The sequence below is a fragment of the Acomys russatus genome, chromosome 20, assembly GCF_903995435.1.
Source record: "Acomys russatus chromosome 20, mAcoRus1.1, whole genome shotgun sequence".
Lineage (NCBI taxonomy): Eukaryota > Metazoa > Chordata > Mammalia > Rodentia > Muridae > Acomys > Acomys russatus.
In genome coordinates this window covers 63110928-63129000 of record NC_067156.1, presented here as the reverse complement: position 1 = coordinate 63129000, position 18073 = coordinate 63110928, and the positions used below count along the sequence as shown (strand labels likewise).

The window sequence follows — 18073 nt, the reverse complement described above, 5'->3', positions numbered from 1 at the left end:
CATCTGAGGGGCTGTGCCCCATCTGATATCTATTTCCTGTGGCCATTTAGAAATTCCCACCAAAAGCTTGAGCCAGACTAGTGAGAGGGTTCAATGGGCAAAGCCACTTGCTGCCAAGCATGAGAACCTGAGCTCGGTTCTCAGAACCTACATGGTGGGAAGATAGACTAAACTTCGACAAGTTGTCCTCTGACCTCCACATTTGCACTGTGGCAAATTTGCATTTGTACATACATGCACAACACACACACATACACACACACACACACACACACACACACACACACACACACACACACACACACACCAGATAAAATTTTAAAAGCTTTAACCATGGACATACTGTCTGACTTAGAAATTCCACTTTGCAATGTTGAAATCTGAGTGTTGAAATCTGAATTATATATTTAGGTATACTGTTTAGGAGAGAGACACATCATAGATGTCCAGTGATGAGGTATTCAGTGAGTGAATGACACATTTTAGAACAATGGTTGTCAACCTTCCCAATGATGTGACCCTGTAATACAGTTCCTCATGTTGTGGGAACCCCCCAATCATAAAATTATTTTCATTACTACTTCATAACTGTAATTTCGCTACTGTTACAAATCATAATATAAATATCTATGTTTTCCAATGGTCTTTGTGAAGTCACAATCCACATGTTGAGACCCCTGTTCTAGAGCATACACTGCCATTGGGCATAAGAACGTTAAGTAATATTTAATGGCATAGAAATAACCATCCTATGGAACAGAGAATATACTAGCCCATTATTTCATAGTACATATGCATGGAAAGGGCTAGAAAATAATGCATCTGTCACTGGTGGGTGGTATTTTTCCAAGTGACATGATTAAAGCATTCTTTTTTATTTTCCATCTGTCTATTTTCTAAACTTTGTGAAATGATGGAAGTTGGCTTGGAAAGAAAATAACATCTTTTTTTAAAGAATCAATGAAGTCCGGGTGTGGTGGCACACACCTTTACTCCCAGCACTCAGGAGGCAGAGACAGGTGAATCTCTGTAAGAGGCCAGCCTGGTCTACAAAGCCAGTCGAGGGCAGCCAAGGCTACACAGAGAAACCCTTCTCGAAAAAAAAAACAAAACTCAATGAAGTTGCAAGTTTAGTGTGATCAGGATTACAGACAGAAATGGCTGCCAGAGGGCGGGGCTGGTGAGATGAGCTTGCTAATGTTCTGCTGAGTGACTGACCATGGGGAAGCCGCCTTTCTCCTCCTGCCCCAAAGTCCCTTTCCCCTTCAGCACACAAATACTGGTCAGCACAGATGGGATTGCACTTGGTCCAAGTCAAGAGGAAAACATGGTGAGGGGGAACGGTGGGCTTCCAGAGCACAGCAGGAAGCCAGGCCCAGGGAGGGAGGAGGATGGGCAGACAAAGCCAGCGACTGACCTCTGGGCATGTCCATGGGGTCGAAGCTGGCCAAGAGGTCACGGCACCACTGACGGTCCCCTTCCACCTTGCTCAGCCAGCTGTTGCAGTTGAAGTAGTAACGGAGATGGGGTCTCTTCATGTCGGTCACTATCACTCGGTCCAGGTACCAGCTGGCGTTCAAGCCTGTGTTGTCATGCTCAATCCTAAGGCGGAAGCCAACACCTCTACGTCACTGGCAGAACTGAGATGCCACCCCTTTCCACACAAGGGCACCCAATGATCACTCCAGAGAGAGGCCGGGTCGTTTGCTTGCTTTGGTTTTAAGTTTCCTCATCTATTAATGGGGATATTTTGCAAGGCAGATGTGCATAGCAACTCTCGCATTGTCACCTTTCAACAGGGAAATAGTTTCTTTCTGAGAAAGTCAAGTCCTCAGAGCTCTCTGCAGAAGCATCTTGATCTGGGCCTTGGTAGGTCCCGTGCTGTTTCCTAACCTTGGTCCCTGCCAGCACCGCACCCTGTCTGCTCTGACCTGAGTTGTATGTACACATCATCACTTCTTGAAGCCTATCAGAGTCAAGAAGGGAAAGGCAGCTGAGGCAGATCTTACAAAGAGAGAGCGTGAAGTAGAGATCAGAAACCCCTAGCCTTAGACTTGGCCCCTGGGGTAAATCCCAGCTCCCATTACTCAGAGTTGACCCCTCTCTTAGTGACTCTCACCCTAGGTGCTGTTCTTAGTCTCATCATCCAAGAATCCCCATCTAGACCAAGCTTGTCCCATGGAAACATCACGTGAGCCACACACGCAATTTTAGATTTTTCTAGTAGCCTTGATTTTTTTTGAAGCTACAAAGAAGCTGGTAGCATGGATTTTGATAATATATTTTATCTCCCACATAACCATGTAAAACTTCACCAACATGTTGTACATTCTTTTTCCTGTGTTAAGTCTTTTAAAAGCCTGGTGTCTATTTTATCCACACAAAGCACTTGGTGCGAGTCAGCCGCATTTTAAATGCACAATAGCTGCATGTCTTCTGCACTGTGGGGGACATGGACACGGACTCCCCCATATCTGTCTTCTAAATCTTCTTTCACTTCCTACAGCTCTCACAGATCTTCCCAGAACGTGGCCACTGGACGACCTCATGGAACATGGGACATCTCATCCCAGGCCAGCACACTTGAGCTTTATGCCAGAAGCTCATTGCTCATGACCCCAACAAACAGGTGACCAGCCTGATACACTGAGCCTGTCCTCTACAGGGTCAAATGCCTCAGCCTGGCACAGAGTTTGGCACCCAACAAGACTTTAGTCAGAGACCATTTCCCACATCCTAACTTCCCTTCCTCACCTCCCTACAGGAGCCTCTTCTGTGTTTACACCCCCTCCCCTGCACACAGCCAGTGCCTGTGGCCCTTATGTCCTCTTACTCTTCCTGTGAAGTGATACCATGGTCCCAAATTTTCTAGTGGAAGAAAAATTTTAAAATGTTAGGGCTGAACTGAGGCTGCGTTTGAGCCCTGTCCAGGCCCCAGTTAGAGGCAATCAGAGCACAGATGTTAGCAGAGACAGGACAAAGGAGTGACTGAACACTCTTCCTCTGTAGCCAGACTGGAAGTCACCCCTTTCCATACAGTTCACAGAGACTCCCCCAGCGAGAACAACATGGTGTGGTGAAGTTGGGGGAGGGGTTGGGGGAGGGGTGGGGTAGGGGAAGGGGGGGTGGGGGAGGGGAGGGTGGGGGAGGAGCGGGAATTCTCCATCCAAGGCGTCTTGCAGCACAGCCCTCACCAAGTGCTTAGTGTGTGGCCAGTGCTCGCTCTGCGCACTGACTCAGCGAGTCCTAGCATTATATAGATGGAATGCCTTTTTTATAGAAGAGGAATCAGGCGTGAAAATATGAACTATCTAAAATCGTAAAGCCAAAAACCAGTGCAGCAGACCTTAGACTTCGGCCTAGAGATTTGCTCCCAATTACCATGCTTAGCGTCTCTAAGAGCTTATATATCACGCGTGTGGAAAATTGTGTCAAATTGTCCTAGCCTGTGAAAGCACATCACTAATGGGGCAGCTTCGCGCTCAGTGACTGGGGCCGAAAGGAGTTTGGGCAGCCAGTGAGTATTAAATATCGAGAAAATGTCGATCTTGATCACCACTGCTGTAGTCAGGGGCAAACTCTCACCTGATTTTATAGATGAGGCCTACATTATTGGTTCGCACCCGGAACACATCAACGTTGGCTTTCTCGAAAGCAGACTCGCTCCTGCAGTAAACACGTGCAGTTAGTCCCAGGAATGTGTCTCATGGGCCCAGGAAAGGAGCCAAAGACTGGCATCCGCTTCTTGCTTTTTATCCCACTCACTGGAAGAGCTACACACAACTAACTACCATTCTGAGGTTTCTTTCTGACGTGGTCAGAAAGGAAGAAGAGAAGGACGAGCAGGGTCGTGCCTAGGCTCACATCCAGGCGTTCGTTTAATCATTGCTGTGAGTCACTAAGACAAGCAGAGTGGGTGACACCAGTGCCATTGTGTGGGCATGCAAACCACCAGCTGGTAGAAGAACTGGGGCCTTTTCAGGGACGGAGAGGAAAGAGGGTGTGACGGGTAGATACCTGGAGCCTCTTGTCTGCAGGTCCCCTTGCGGCTTACCCTCACCTGCCCTGTTCTGTGAGAAGAATTGCAGCGGCAGCCCCAAGTAGATTCAGACCTTGGGTAGCAGTGTGTGCTCTTGTCACCCCAAGGAGAAAGGGAAACCTCTTCCTCCCTCAGCAACCAGGAAGGAGAGAGCAGTAAGGAGAATGATGACCAGCACCTGTCAATCCGTGCACTCAGAGGAAATACACCTGAGGTATGAGGCAGTGCAAGGCCCAGGCCAGTCCCAGCTTCTACACACCCCAAGTTCAAGTGCTTCACACAGGAGGCTGGAGGTGCTAGGCCCTGGGATCTTCTGGAGCGCACACCTGAGTCTCTGGTTGAAATCAGTTTCATCCTTTGTGAGGGCCAGGAACCCAGCCCTGATAGCCCAGGCCTGCCAGTAGCTCTTTCTGCTTCTTAGCTGAGCCTCTGGTTTGAGAGTGTGTGCTCTCAGCCAGAGTCAGTGGCCCAGCACATGGCCATGAGAAAAGGAAAGCACAGAAGGCATTTGCCTGTGCTCCGGTTTACACCGTAAATGTACTCCCAAAGCCTGTGTAGCCTGACACGTCCCCCACTTACTGTTTGGAAGCCTTTAAGAGGTTGGACCTAGGGGTGTAGCTCAGTGATAGAGCACTTTCATGGCATGCATAAAGCCCTGGGTTCAATTCCCATCACTGCACAATAAAGAAGGTAGTGCCTACTGGAGGGAAATCGAGTCACTGAGACTGGGCCCCAAGGGATATTGGGACTCCATGGGGACACCTCTTCTTTCCTCACTTCCTGCTTGCTGTGAGTTGAACAGCTTCCTTTGCAGCCAGTGCTGACTTGCCATGTCGTCCCCAGAAGCAATGCAGCCAACTGATCACGGACCGAAACCTCCACAACTCTGGAGTAAAATAAACCTTTTCTCTTTTTAGTTGGTTTACTTTAGGTATTTGTTACAGGCACAGAAAATTAAATAACCCAGCTTATGATTGTTGTTAACATTTCCTGGCTGTCTGTACTCTTCAAAATAAAGGGGGTGAAGGACCTTCTCCCCCGGCCGTGGGCTGAAGGTCAGGCACAGGGGGGCTTCGATGTTCTTCAGGGCCTGGAAGCTGGGGTTCTTCAAATGGACCCACGCAAGCAAACAATCCACCTTGGGGAGAAGTTTCCTTAAGAGAAGAGCACAAGCTGGTTGGTGGTGGCATACACCTTTAGTCTCAGCACTGAAGAGGCAGAGGCAGGCGGGTATCTGTGAGTTCGAGGCCAGCTTGGTCTATAAAGTGAGTCCTGGACAATCAGGACTACAAGAGAAACCCTGTCTCAAAAAAACCAAAAAGAAAAAGAAAAAAGAAAAGAGAGGATTACAATGGGCCGAGAGGAGGGGGGGGCGAGCCTCCTAAGAAGCAGCAGAGCCTGGGAGATGTGTACTAAGGCAGCCTTGTCAGGGAAAAGAAGATCCAACCAGAAAAGTGGAGACAGAGAGGGCAGGGACAGTGTGGGAAGCTTCTCTATTTGCTGTAAGGAAGTGGAGACTCACAGGCTAGTCGCCTGTGCCTGAGCTCAGGTGGCAGTTTGTCCAGGGAGGAAAGGAGGAAAGCCAAGCAATGCCACTTTAAGTGTGCAGACAAAATGTTTCCGCCAAAGGGCTTGGTCTCCTTCCTGAGAAAATAAAGTTTTTGGATCCAGTGTTGAAAATGGAGCCAAATCAAACCAGTACCCATGGAGGTATGCTGACGTGGGGGTTTGCATCTGTGGGAGAGTGACGGGGCATCCAAGATCCTGGTTCCATCATAGCAGCTGTGAAATAACTTGGACAACACAGGGACATTGATTCTGCATGTTAGGAATTTGTGAATGAGAAACAAGGAAGGTGAATAAATGGCATTTTCTTTTTCAATACATGACACAAGGCAACAGACTTTTAGACTAAATCAACCAGAGTTTCTGCATTAACACTAAGGAATAGATGTCCTGGGAAAAGCTATATGTTTGAATGCTGTGGCACCAGTAGGAACCCTACTATGAAAGAACGTGTGAAGAAATTTATAATACAAGCTTTAAAATCACGTTAAGATGAAATCTATGAACAGATCTATCAATACAAACAGGACACCACATTCATTTTTTAAAAACTGAGTGGAGCCTGGCGTGCCAGTGTGCACATCTGTAATCCCAGAGCTCTGGGAGGCAGAAGCACGCAGATCTTTGTGAGTTCGAGGCCAGCCAGGTCTACAAAGTGAGTCCAGGACAGCCAAGGCTACACAGAGAAATCCTGTCTCTTATTTGTTCCTGTCTATATAAATTTACACATTTTTTCAAAAGTAGCACGTACTGCTTTTGTGATTGCCTATACTTCAGGACTTGTTACCCCCGTCCGACCCCTACTCCCCCGCCCCCCACACCTCCTGACACCCAACTCAGCCCAGTCTCTGAAGGTCTAGGGATGGTAATTGTCATCTTCTAAAGGTGCAGGGGACCTGGGAAACAGGCTACATGGAGCAGGCACGAGGAGGGAAGTGTTCGCAGCCCATTTCAGGCAGTGATGAGGGTGAAGGGAGGCAGCTGCGTGTCTGAGGTGCCTGTGGTGATGATTCTGGAAGAGAAGCTTCGAGAGCAAGCTTCAACAAAGGGGAACCCTAAACAGATGCTGCTGCTTTGCAGCCTGTAGTGGGGAGCATAGAAGCAGGAAAGCAAACTGCTTGGCCTTCAGGGGCACTCTAGGCCAGCTCAAGGCCACATTGTTGGGGCTGGGATGGTTCCTGCCAGAGTGATGTGAACTTCAGAAGTATTCGTCCCACGGAGACCAGCCTGCTCTTGCATACAGGAAAGCTGTGTCTTCAGAGAAGAAAGGGCTGCAGACAGACTCCACTGACTGTCCAGTCTCAGGGAGAGGCTGGGACCATCCCAAACAAACCTCCAGCCCCACCCACTCTGGGATCAGATCTGAAAAGCCTATTTCTATTAAGTAAGAATGCAAATGCTTTAGAGTGGTGACCGAGACTGGGTTAGGAATCCCAAAGGAAAGAGAAATGTAGGCGTCCCACGTTTCCCAGTGGGCCCCACCACACTCCTATACCACCCTCAGATAAAGTCTAGCTCCATGCACTACCCATGTCACCACCCAGCAGGGGCTTTCTTCAGAGAGAGCCTCCAAAGTCTGTACCTGGCATTTTAGCCACTAACTAGGCAGAGCCTCTAAACTCAAATGCCAGGCACGCTCCAACACATTGGGGTGTGAACTCTCAGCAGGAAAACAGCAACTGTAAAATACATGAAATCCTATCTTTTTGCCATGTCTTAATCATGTGGCCGCCTGGGCAAGGGGGGGGCAGGAAATCCAGAAGATGGGGACTTCCTCTGAAATCATTTTGTAGAGACCTCACTGGGGTGGAGATTGGGTGAGGGTTCACATGAGGGAAACCAGGTGATCATCTTATCTTAACCGCCTAGAAGTCAGATAGCAAAGATCTTCTTAAAACGGGAGTCATTTTACTACTAAGCTATGTGAGATTCTTTGCTCTGGGACACAGGAAAAGGCACAGGAATGTGCTCAAACCGGGGTAAGACATAAAAATGGAGAACAGGATGCAGGAGATGAGAGATGCGACCGAAGGCTGTAGAAAGGGATCAGACATACCAGGAAACAGCAAGGTTGAGTTTTAATACTGAGGGAGCTAGTGCTGACTGGTTGCATTGGGCAGTGTGAATCTCAGAGCTATCGGAGGCTGTTACACACAAAGGGGTGTGTGTGGGGGTGGGGTGGGTGGGTGGGTGGGTGTGTGCAAGTATGTTTTTGTGTGTGTGAAAGTTTGTGTGTGCAACTAGGTGTGTGTGCAAGTTTGTGTGTACAAGTATGGATGTACGTACGCGCGCGCGCGCGCGCGCGCGCGTGTGTGTGTGTGTGTGTGTGTGTGTGTGTGTGTGTGTGTGTGTGCAATAATCTCTGCTCCAGGTAACTCAGTGGGTTTGTCTTGAAGTTGGTTGGGTCTGCAGAAGAGGAACCAGCAGACAGTGAAGTGTGGGAAGACAGAGGCAGCACATCTGCATTAACTACATGGGACCCAGAGGTGACCTCAGCTGCCACCCATGTGTGACGCATCCCAAACCCTCAATGTCACATTCCCCTCCTGGACTCAGTCTTCGGCTTGAATTGCAAGGATGTGATGGACAGAATTTTACACAGTTTTCTATGTATCTTTCCCCTTGGTTTCTCAATGTGGCCAGGATCTGGGCTCCTGCTTCGCCTTCATCATTCTCACTAGAGAGATGGCATCAGCTGTCACTGTCCACTGCTTGGCTTTCTGGCAAAGCTGTCCAGTTTGGCCTCTGGCCTTTCCCTTATGCCTCAACATAGCAGCATGGCTCCCACTGGCAGTTCCAGCTGGGTCCACCACAGAGATCTCTGCTGTCCAGACTCTCCCAAACTGTCTTCCTGGGTCTGACCACTCCTTTTTATCTGAGTCTACCTCAGTACTGAAGGCCTTGGTTATGTCCTTCCTGGTGAAGCGGCCACTCTGCCCACACGATACCTCAGGTATCTACTGAGCTTCTAGTCCTTATGAGCCAGGACAAATCCAGAGGCCCAGGAAGCCCATCCCTGCCCTCCACTGCAGGTGCGTCACCTCCCGCACAGCCCTCTCTAGTCTCAGCAGCACCCAGCTGCTGTCCCCACTCCTGGCCACCCTCTTCCCAAGTTCAAGCATGACACAGGTCCTCTCCAGGAGCCTCCCCAGCAGACCTCCATGCTCCCTGGCATTGCAGTTGCCTATCCCTAGGCTGGTCTAGAGAAGCTGGTTCCCATGCCCTCCTGGCCCTGTCAACCCTTCCATAATTCCCCCTCCCTCTGCACCACAAGGCAGCCTTTCTTATGCTGTTGAGAGGTAAGTTTAAAAGCCAGGCTCCCAGGCTACGGGGACTCAGTGACAACCCTCCTCAGTGTGCACCATCAGTGACCTGGGCCTCCCTGAGAGAAAGCTTGGCAAATAAACAAGCAGAGGGGAAGGAAACTTAGAATTGTGTGTACATAAAAGGGGATGGACTGTGAGAGCCCACTACACAAAGATTAAAGGACGGTTTTGCTTTTAAAAGGCAGGCTGGGGACTGTGAAAAACAGCCAGCCACCTTCCCAGGGCTAGTGGCATCTCCTTCCTCCAGGAAAATGCATGGCAAAAAGGATGGGCATTTCATGTATTCCCTTTACCGTGCCCACATCACAGGAGGGAAAGACTTCCACGAGAGTCACGTGCAGTGTGAGCAGCACAAGAAGGCAGGTACCCTGTTCTGCAGAAATGGACAAAATATGGTGTTATGCCCATCTCAACATTGCTGCACAGGGGTCATGGCTCTTACTCAGTACTCACACGTAACACCCTGCAAAGCACAGAGCTTCAAGTCTCCTGGCATGATCACTCCACACTTCCCGCCTTACCCCCCAGGAGGTATCAGGCCATAAACCTCAGAGACCACAACCTGTGGCACAGGTAGGTTGAAAAAGGAGTTTCTTGCATACTCCAGGGCCACAGAGTCATGTAGTCAATTAAAATGTCTATACCACAAATGTGAATGAAAGACCAAACTTCCCCACAAAAAATAAAAATAACAAATATAGCAAAACAAAACAAAACAAAAAACCTTCAAGGCTGTGAGCCACTGAGTGCTTCTCTCTGAGCCTCGGTTTCCTATGAATGGAGTAGAACAGATCAGCAGGTTTAAATGGCTGTGGAACTTTTCCTCAATCAGAATCCTGCCCAGATAACAGAAGAGGAGCTGCTCTGAACCAGCTAATCAATTTTTCCCAGACAGCACAAGCTGAGTGAAAGCCAGCAAGCTAAGACCCCTTGCCAACTCCGAAATCCTGTCATTCTGCAGTGCGCTCTTGGGTTTGCTTGTGTGTGCATGTACACAGTAAGGAAGTGGACTCAAGAAAAGACCGCAGTCTCTGCCCTCAGGAGTTGCAGAAAAGTGAAGGGCTCAGGTATGTGCAGAGCACACACAGATGCACGCGCGCGCGCGCGCGCACATACACACACACACACACACACACACACACACACACACACCACATCACATCACATCACATGTGGCTGAGCGTGTGTGCCTCTCACATAGCTTTAACATGGTGCTGGCCATCATGAGACCTCAGTACAGAGCATCTCAAGGCCAAGGCTCCCTCACACGGGTTCTCCATTATCTCAACTAGGATAGCAGATAAGGGAATCAAGGTCTTGAAGACCATGGGATTTTGGCAAAGTTAAACAGAGCAGAGCAATAAAGCTGGTCCTAGACCTGGGGTTCTTGGTCCTGGCAGCTCATTCTCCATTATCAAGGGCTCACACATGAGTTCTTGCGAGGCCCAGACTAGATGTTACTGTTTACGAAATTTAGAGTAGAACAAAAAAGGGTTGTCAGGAAAGCACTGGGCAATCCCAGGATGACCCTTGAGTTGTTGACAGAGAGTCCTTGTCATTTAATGTGCCTGTGGTCCAACTGTCCATCTCTACAGAGTAGAAGGCCACCATGGGAGGTCTAGAACTTGGCCAGCCAGACTAACATCCCGGGACCCCAACAAGCCAAAAAATGGTACTCACTTGCTGGTGAGATGGAGCTTGGGAGAAAGCCCATTCTCTCCAAAAAGCGTGATGAACACATTGGCATCTGTCCCTGCACCACGAACATCCCCTGTGGCTGTGACCACCTCATACACTGGAGGAGGAAAGAGACAGATTGTAGGCTCAGAAGGGAACCCAGAATTCCATGCTCACAACCCTGAACCAAGGTCAAACCCACAGTCACTCCTACTGCAAGACCAAAACTCACTGCCAATACCTCACACTGCTCTTGCAGAGGGCTCTGAAAGCTTAGAGACAAGGCCAGCTCCATTATGCATAGGTAAGCCCTCTAAAGGCTGAATATGCAGTTTCCCACAAGAGGTACACCTTTGGCTGGGGCACTGAGTTCCCTCTCATGATCCTCTTGAAGCTTGCACGGCTTGTTGTCAACACCATCCCTGGTCAGGGTGTCGGTGCCTGCATACTTGCTGAGGGGAAAATCCGTCAAGATTCTTAGAAATGGCAGTGTGGCAGTTTGAATAAAAACTGCCCCCATAGGTTCATATGGAGTGGAATTATTTGAAAGGATTAGGATGTGTGGCCTTATTGGAATAGGTGTGGCCTTGTTGGGGGAAGTGTGTCACTGGGGGTGGGGTGGGCTTTGAGGTTTTGGAAGCTCAAGCCACCCCCACTGTTCCTCTTCCTGCTGCCTGCCAATCCGTATGTAGAACCCTCAGCTCCTTCTCCAGCCCCATTGTCTGCCTGTGCGCTGCCATGCTTCCCACCATGACGATAATAAACTAAACCTCTGAACTGCAAGCCAACCCCAAGTACATGCTTTCCTTTATAAGAGTTACCATGGTCATAGATAGAAACCCTAACTAACACAAGTAGGATCTCTTACAATTCAGGGGGGCAGAACAGGATGAACAGAGGGCACCCGATGGCCGGGAGGACTGTTAGCAGAGTTGTAGGAATGTATCTTAGATCTGTTTTTAGAATCAACTCCCAGAAAGCCTACACAGACCCGGCTTGATTGCTACAGCCAAGCACCCTCAGAGCCCACGTCACCTCTGCTAAGAAGTGGGCGCAGCCACACACCAAGCCATTCAGCTGCCATTCCTATCTCCAAATGAAATGTGTGTCCCCGTCCTCCGCTTTACGAGGAGACTCACTTCGGAATCAGTCGTGGGCTGGAAACACTGACTCAGGGAACCGACCACACATGTGTGCGGCGAGGGAGGCTGACCAAACGGAAATGACTGTGCCGGGAGAGGGGAGGAGTTTGCAGCACGAAGAGCCGGTCAAATGTGCAAAGGGTGTTTGGAATCCGCAGGGTGTGTGCCAGCTGTTCACCACAGTGTGGAATTGTACAAATACCGATGCTTGGAGACTGTGTCATAACCGACAACGACAGATGACTTACTGCATGCCCAGCCCCGAGTTAGGGGCTTTTATGCATATGATTTCACTTGATTGTTGCTATAAACCTACTTCTCATTTTTACTTCTAGCCTTTTCAGAACAAGTCCCCGCTTGCAGAATTTACTTGAGCTCTCTTGAGGATGTCTTGTGGATTGGGCTGATATTTGGGGGCTAAGCAGCATTCAGTATCCAAAACTATCCAGTGGCAGTTCGTTCTACCAGAGGGGTTTGAAATCCCCTGTACAAAGTTGAGTGAGGGTGGAGGGTGGAAGGTACATATGCCTCTGAGCACCCATAGCATTCTGGGGCTCTGGAAGATCATTCCAAGTATTATTCTTCCTACTGCAAGCCCATGAGCCTCTCTGTCCTGATGCAAAGGGTTGGGCATCAGTTCCACAGAGATCTAGTAACCACCAACTCTCCACTTAGGAGCAGGACATCTCTTTAAAAGCACCCAGCTGCCTGTAGCACTGGATAGTAATGTCCTCTTTGCAGAGCTGTTCTGGGAATTGGTAACATAGAGGCCCTGCCACATAGAAAATAATAAATAACTTCTCCCTTTTTCTAAGCTATTGTTTATGCAGAAAAGCCCATTTCATCCGAGAGCCAGCACCTGTTCCTTTGGCAGACAGCATGTTAGCTCAAGCACCATGGACATGGTGTGCAGATAACTTTGAAACCCTTTAAGAGCACTTGAGATTCTAACATGGTCCTTTTGTGCCTGTGAAGAACAGCATCTGCAGTGTCTGGGGATGAGATGAACACTAGATGTACCTGTTTCTAACAAAACTCATCAGAGGAGCCATGGATAGGGAAAGAAAGTAGCCGTGTGTGTGGACTCTGTTGTTCATGATACTCATGGCAAGGCTTGAGTCATCATAGCCTGCACCCCCAAGGGAACCGGAGTACTACCTACACCACCTATGGGCACACAGGACATTTCTGAGTCAACTAGCCACAGGAGAATGGCCAGCCTGGTGAAAATGTCAGGTGCATCACTTACTTGAAGATTATAGAAAGAGGCCCAGAGATGCTTAGCTTAGAGGAAAGAAAGCTCTGGGGTTCAGGACAGGGAAGGCTGATTCACCAGCTCACTCAGGAGTGCACAGCTACTCCCTAAGTCAGACACTCGCCACATAGAAGATGCTCGTGTGAACTTAATTACAGTTAAGGCCATCAAGAAAATGACAGTGATTCACCGATGAGGATATGGCATTTGGAATGCATCCAGAAAAGGACTCATACCTAGAAAATATGAATAATTCACATCAATAAATAAGAAAAGCAGAGACTAGGTTCTTTTAAATACCAGTAGGCAATCACTTATCACAAGATCTAAAACTGCCGTTTTGGGGGGAGTTTGACCCAAGAGAGGCAAAAACAGATGCACCCAAAGCCCATGAACACAATGCCCATAATAACTTATTCCTAGTAGATCCAAATGAGAAACTACCTAAATGCCGCAGGTGAATGGGCAAACAAACCGTGGTGTTCCCACACTGGAGCCTACCTCTCAGTGGTGAAATGCAGTGAGCTACCAGCACACAACACACTTATTCTTTATGATGCTCTTTATGTGATGCCATCAAGAGCAAATGTGCTCGCCGTAACAGGAAGCGGAAGAATGGCTGCTTGGAATTGGGAGAGAGACTGGCTGGGAACAGCACAGGGAACTCCTGGTCTCCTTCATGTAAATACTCTCTGCATTGACCTTGTCTCATGGGTACAACAGTAATCAAACAGGACATTTAAAATAGCTGTACTTTACTGTAGTAAACCCTATGCTTCAGTAACACTGAAAAGTGCAGGAAGGACTTAATTCCTCACCAAAGACACTCAAATGGCTACCGAATACAGGAAATGCACAAACAAACATGTCTGGCGCCGTTACTCACCAGGGAAATGAAAACTAAGCTCCCAGGAAGATGTCACCATGTGCCCACCAGAATGGCTGAAATAAAGGGAACTGACAATATCGAGCGCTGGCAGGACGTGAGGCCACTGTCCCTCTCTCACACAATGGGGGTGCACGAGTGCCTACAAGCACAGGCAGGCGAACAGATGCTCACCCTGTTACCTAGCACTTCAACCTCAATTATAAATCCTGGAGAAATGAACGTGGGTGCCAAGACCCGTAGCAGCTTTGTTCACAACAGTACAAAAATAAAGACGAAAGCAACTCAAGTTTTCATCAACAGGAGCATGGCTGAGTCGCCCGTGACGTGCTTATAAAATGCGATCGTATTTGTGAATAAAAAAAAAAAAAAAAAAAACTATGTTATCACAGGGCAGCGTGCACAAACCTCCCAGGTGAGATGGTAAAGTAAGAAAGAAGATGGACACAAGAGTACGCAACAGCAAAACTTGGAGTTCACTCCTGTAACCCCAGCACCAGGCAGCTGGGCCATGAGGACTTGCTGAGAGTTTAAGACTAGCCTAGGCTACATAATAAGTAAAAACGAACGTGAGCTACAGAGTGAGACCCTGTCTCCCCGAAAGCACACGCCGTGTGACTCCTTTTATATTAAGTTAAAGAACAGGGGGAAACAGTCTGTGGAGATAGACTGGGGAACCACGTTAGGTCCAGTAGAGATACAAAGGACCCTCTGGGGGCCTGAAAACGCTCCCATCCTGAATTAGTGGCTCCACACACACGTGCGCACATTAAGTTCTTCCTTAAGTACTTCTGTGTCCTGTATCATGTGCATATGGGTCCTCAGTCTAATTTACTTTTTTTTTTTTTTTTTTTTTTTTTTTTTTTAGTTCAAATAGATGAGTGCAGCTAGGTGTGAGTGCGAGACAATTCCAGCCCTGCAGTAGTCTGTTCTGTTCCAGGGGAGCCCTGCCAATCAGCAAGTGGCCTCATCTCTAGCTCCATGTGCACTTCTGGACCCCCAGACACACAGGACATGCGAGATAGGCAATGGGCCAGAGCTGCAAAGCAGAGGGAGGACCAGATCCCGCAGCATCCCCACCCCGGCAAGCAGCCCGTACCCTAGGGAGGGCCAGGTCCCGCAGCCCCGACAGGCAGCCTATACCCTAGGGAGGACCAGATCCCGCAGCATCCCCACCCCGGCAGGCAGCCCGTACCCTAGGGAGGACCAGATCCCGCAGCATCCCCACCCCGGCAAGCAGCCCGTACCCTAGGGAGGACCAGATCCCGCAGCCCCGACAGGCAGCCCGTACCCTAGGGAGGACCAGATCCCGCAGCCCCGACAGGCAGCCCGTACCCTTAGCCTTGTAGTACTCGTGCTCAAGCTCATCTTCGTCGTCCTCCGAGTTGTAGTTCAGCAGCTCCTCCTCATATAGGCCCAGGAAGTCGATGTCTTTCTTCCTCCGCTTCTTCTTCTGGGCCATCATTTTGCCACCTGCCTCTTCTGGGACCCTGTAGGCTCACTGGTCCGACTCCACAGCCTCCTTAGACCTGCCTCTTGCTCGCTGAGCTGTGGAGCCCTCGGTCCCTCCTAGGGCCTCGGGTCTACGTGTGACACACTGGCTTGGTTCCTGGGGTCTCTTGGGTCCCCATCCCAAGTTTTGTCCCACTTTCCTCCTCTCTGGTCCCTCAGCCCAACAGAGAGCTCTTTTCTTTTCTTTCTTTTCCTTTCCTTTCCTTTCCTTTTCTTTTTCCCCCTTTCTGTCCCCACCCTCTCTCCCTCTGCACCTGCCCTGGGGCTTCTCCTTGAGCCCTGTCACTTATTCATGAAAATGAGAAGGTTGCCTTCTTTCCTCCCACACGCACCCCTTAGCAGAGACTCAAGTGACATAATGTCACCTGGCCTCACAACAGGGAGGGTGACACTCAGGACCCCTCCAGGCCACTCCAAGGGCAGGTAGGGACCTCTCAAGGAGACACCTGAGCCGCACTGCCTAGACTAGGGTGGGTTCTGAGGAGGGCAGAGCTGGGGAACAAACGGAGCTGCTGGGCCCAGATCAGTTTCTCTGCATTATGCACGAGTCGATCACCTTACCCAGAAGGCGGGCCCTCACAAGATGGCTCTCTGTTTCCATTTCCCAGAAGAATGCCTACTTCTGGAAGTGAGCCTCCTCTGGGGAAGTCCTGCTGCCCCTCAAAGCATGCAGCTGCCCCACAAAGCAGTTTAACTTATTATGAGTTACTGCCACTGCCAGCCTGGAGCCTGGGACCTTGGAGGAAATCCACCTATCCTCAGGTGGCCCCAGAAGGGCACAGATAAGCCAAGCAGGATGCACCTGCCCAGAACAAGGGTCAGATGTCATTTCCAAACCTTAGTCAGCAGGGAGAGCTTCCCATGGCCATTAGAGTCCCCTCCTTGCTAATTTTCTTATTATTTTCAGGAAGACTCCTTACAAGCCAGTTTGTAAGATTTCTATATAGGTTTTTAAATGCTACAAAATTTCAGTTCACTTAAAACTCTTGCTCCTCTGCCCTTGCAGGTGAGTGTGAGGACAGAAATAACCCCACCTGTGTTATCTCGTGGCTATGTAGCCTGGAGCGCAGCCCAGTTTCCCATCCGTAAAGAGGAAACAATGACCCAGTACTGGGGGAAAGTCTTCACTAGTCAGAAGTTTCTAGAGAACATTAGAGGTTAATGAATGTCTGTAGCTCCTGCAACAGACTAGACCTCTGTCTCTCTCCCATATTTGTATGTTGGATATTGACATGAAAAACAATCTCTGTATCAGGGAGACGCTCAGAGGTGAGGCCATGCAGGGAGAATACATCATGGAGGTGGGGCCCCTATGAATGTGATCAGTGCCTTAGAAAAGAGACGCCAGGAGCTGGGAAGATGTGTACGGCAGTAAAGTGATCACTGTGCAAGTATTAGGGCCTGTGTTCCGTCTCCCCAAATCTACATACAAAACCAGGTACAAAGGTGCACACCGGCAATCCCAGCATGGGGAAGGTGGGGGCAGAAGGGTCCCCGAGCCTTGCTGACAAGCCAGTCTGTCACACCAGCGAGCTGAAAGATCAGCGGCAACTCAAAAAAGTAAGATAGAACCAGGTAGTGGTGGCATACGCCTTTAATCCCAGCACTCAGGAGGCAGAGACAGGTGGATCTCCGAGTTCAAGGCTAGCCTGGTCTACTGAGTGAGTTCCAGGACGGACAGTGCTGTTACACAGAGAAGCCCTGTCTCAAAAACAAAAGCAAACAAGTAAGATGGATATTGTTTTTAAAAATTGAATGTCTACGTTGCATATGTAAGCGTGGGTGGGGCCTGGAGCACACATGACTTCTAAGGACCTGCATCCCGGAAGTCACTCTCTGTCTCCGCACCATCCGCTCTCCACGCCCACAAAAACCCGGCAGAGGCTGTGGGTTTGTGGTGGAGCGTCTGTCTCCTCCAAGTTTCTGGTCCGTGGAGGGACCCATTACTCGTGTCCATCGCAGCCCAGCTCTTAGCTCTTTGAGAGTAGGCGAGCGTCCCTCGTGTTTGGGACCTTTGCTGTGCCCGGCATACATTGGGTCCAGCGAACCGACACATGTGGGCACACTGAAGATTTCAAGGAAGTCACTACAATAATAGGTTCAAGACTCAGAACCTAGAAGGAAGGCAGTATGGGCTGGACAGAATTCACCTTAAGGTAGAACGCACTAGGGTGGATGCCATTCTTACCACACACAATTCAGAGGGAACGGAAGAGAGGGCCAAGGGACATGGATGGGAGCAACCAGCACTGAAACCATGGCCCCAGAATGCTTCTTTACCACGTTATCCTTGTGAGGTACCCAGCTCTCTACCAAGGGAAGGCATCTCTGACCCCAAACATCTTCGCCAGGGAGAGACAAAGCTTATCTCCTCCTTTACTCTGCAGAGGTGGTCTGGAATCAGTGGAAAGGCTGCATGAATAAGAACGGTTTAATAGTGGGTGACATACACCCCCTGCTGGCGCCGTGTGGTTTGACTTCTGGAAGCTTGAAGACTGGAAATAACCAGGAAAAATCCTTTTATAGGGACGGAGAGGACTCACACACATACACACGTGTTCACGCACACAAGTGAGCACACATACGCTCAAAATTATTTTTGCTTGATGATCTACTCAGAGACAATAACGAAGCTTGTTTTCAATGAGATACCCTTCAGATGAAATGTTT

The 18073-nt window shown here is 49.3% G+C and overlaps 1 protein-coding gene across 3 annotated transcripts in view; it reads right to left on the bottom strand.

The window, feature by feature from the left end:
* Window positions 1-15356, bottom strand: part of Loxhd1 (lipoxygenase homology PLAT domains 1) — a 155174-nt gene extending 139818 nt beyond the window's left edge. For all 3 annotated transcript variants that reach the window (XM_051163240.1, XM_051163241.1, XM_051163244.1), the window contains exons 1-4: window positions 15227-15356; window positions 10612-10726; window positions 3586-3666; window positions 1418-1602 (exon numbers count right to left, since the gene is read on the bottom strand). In XM_051163240.1, coding sequence (XP_051019197.1) covers window positions 1418-1602; window positions 3586-3666; window positions 10612-10726; window positions 15227-15356 — 511 coding nt within the window. The remainder of the gene's footprint in view (window positions 1-1417; window positions 1603-3585; window positions 3667-10611; window positions 10727-15226) is intronic.
* Between the last annotated feature and the right edge of the window lie 2717 nt (window positions 15357-18073).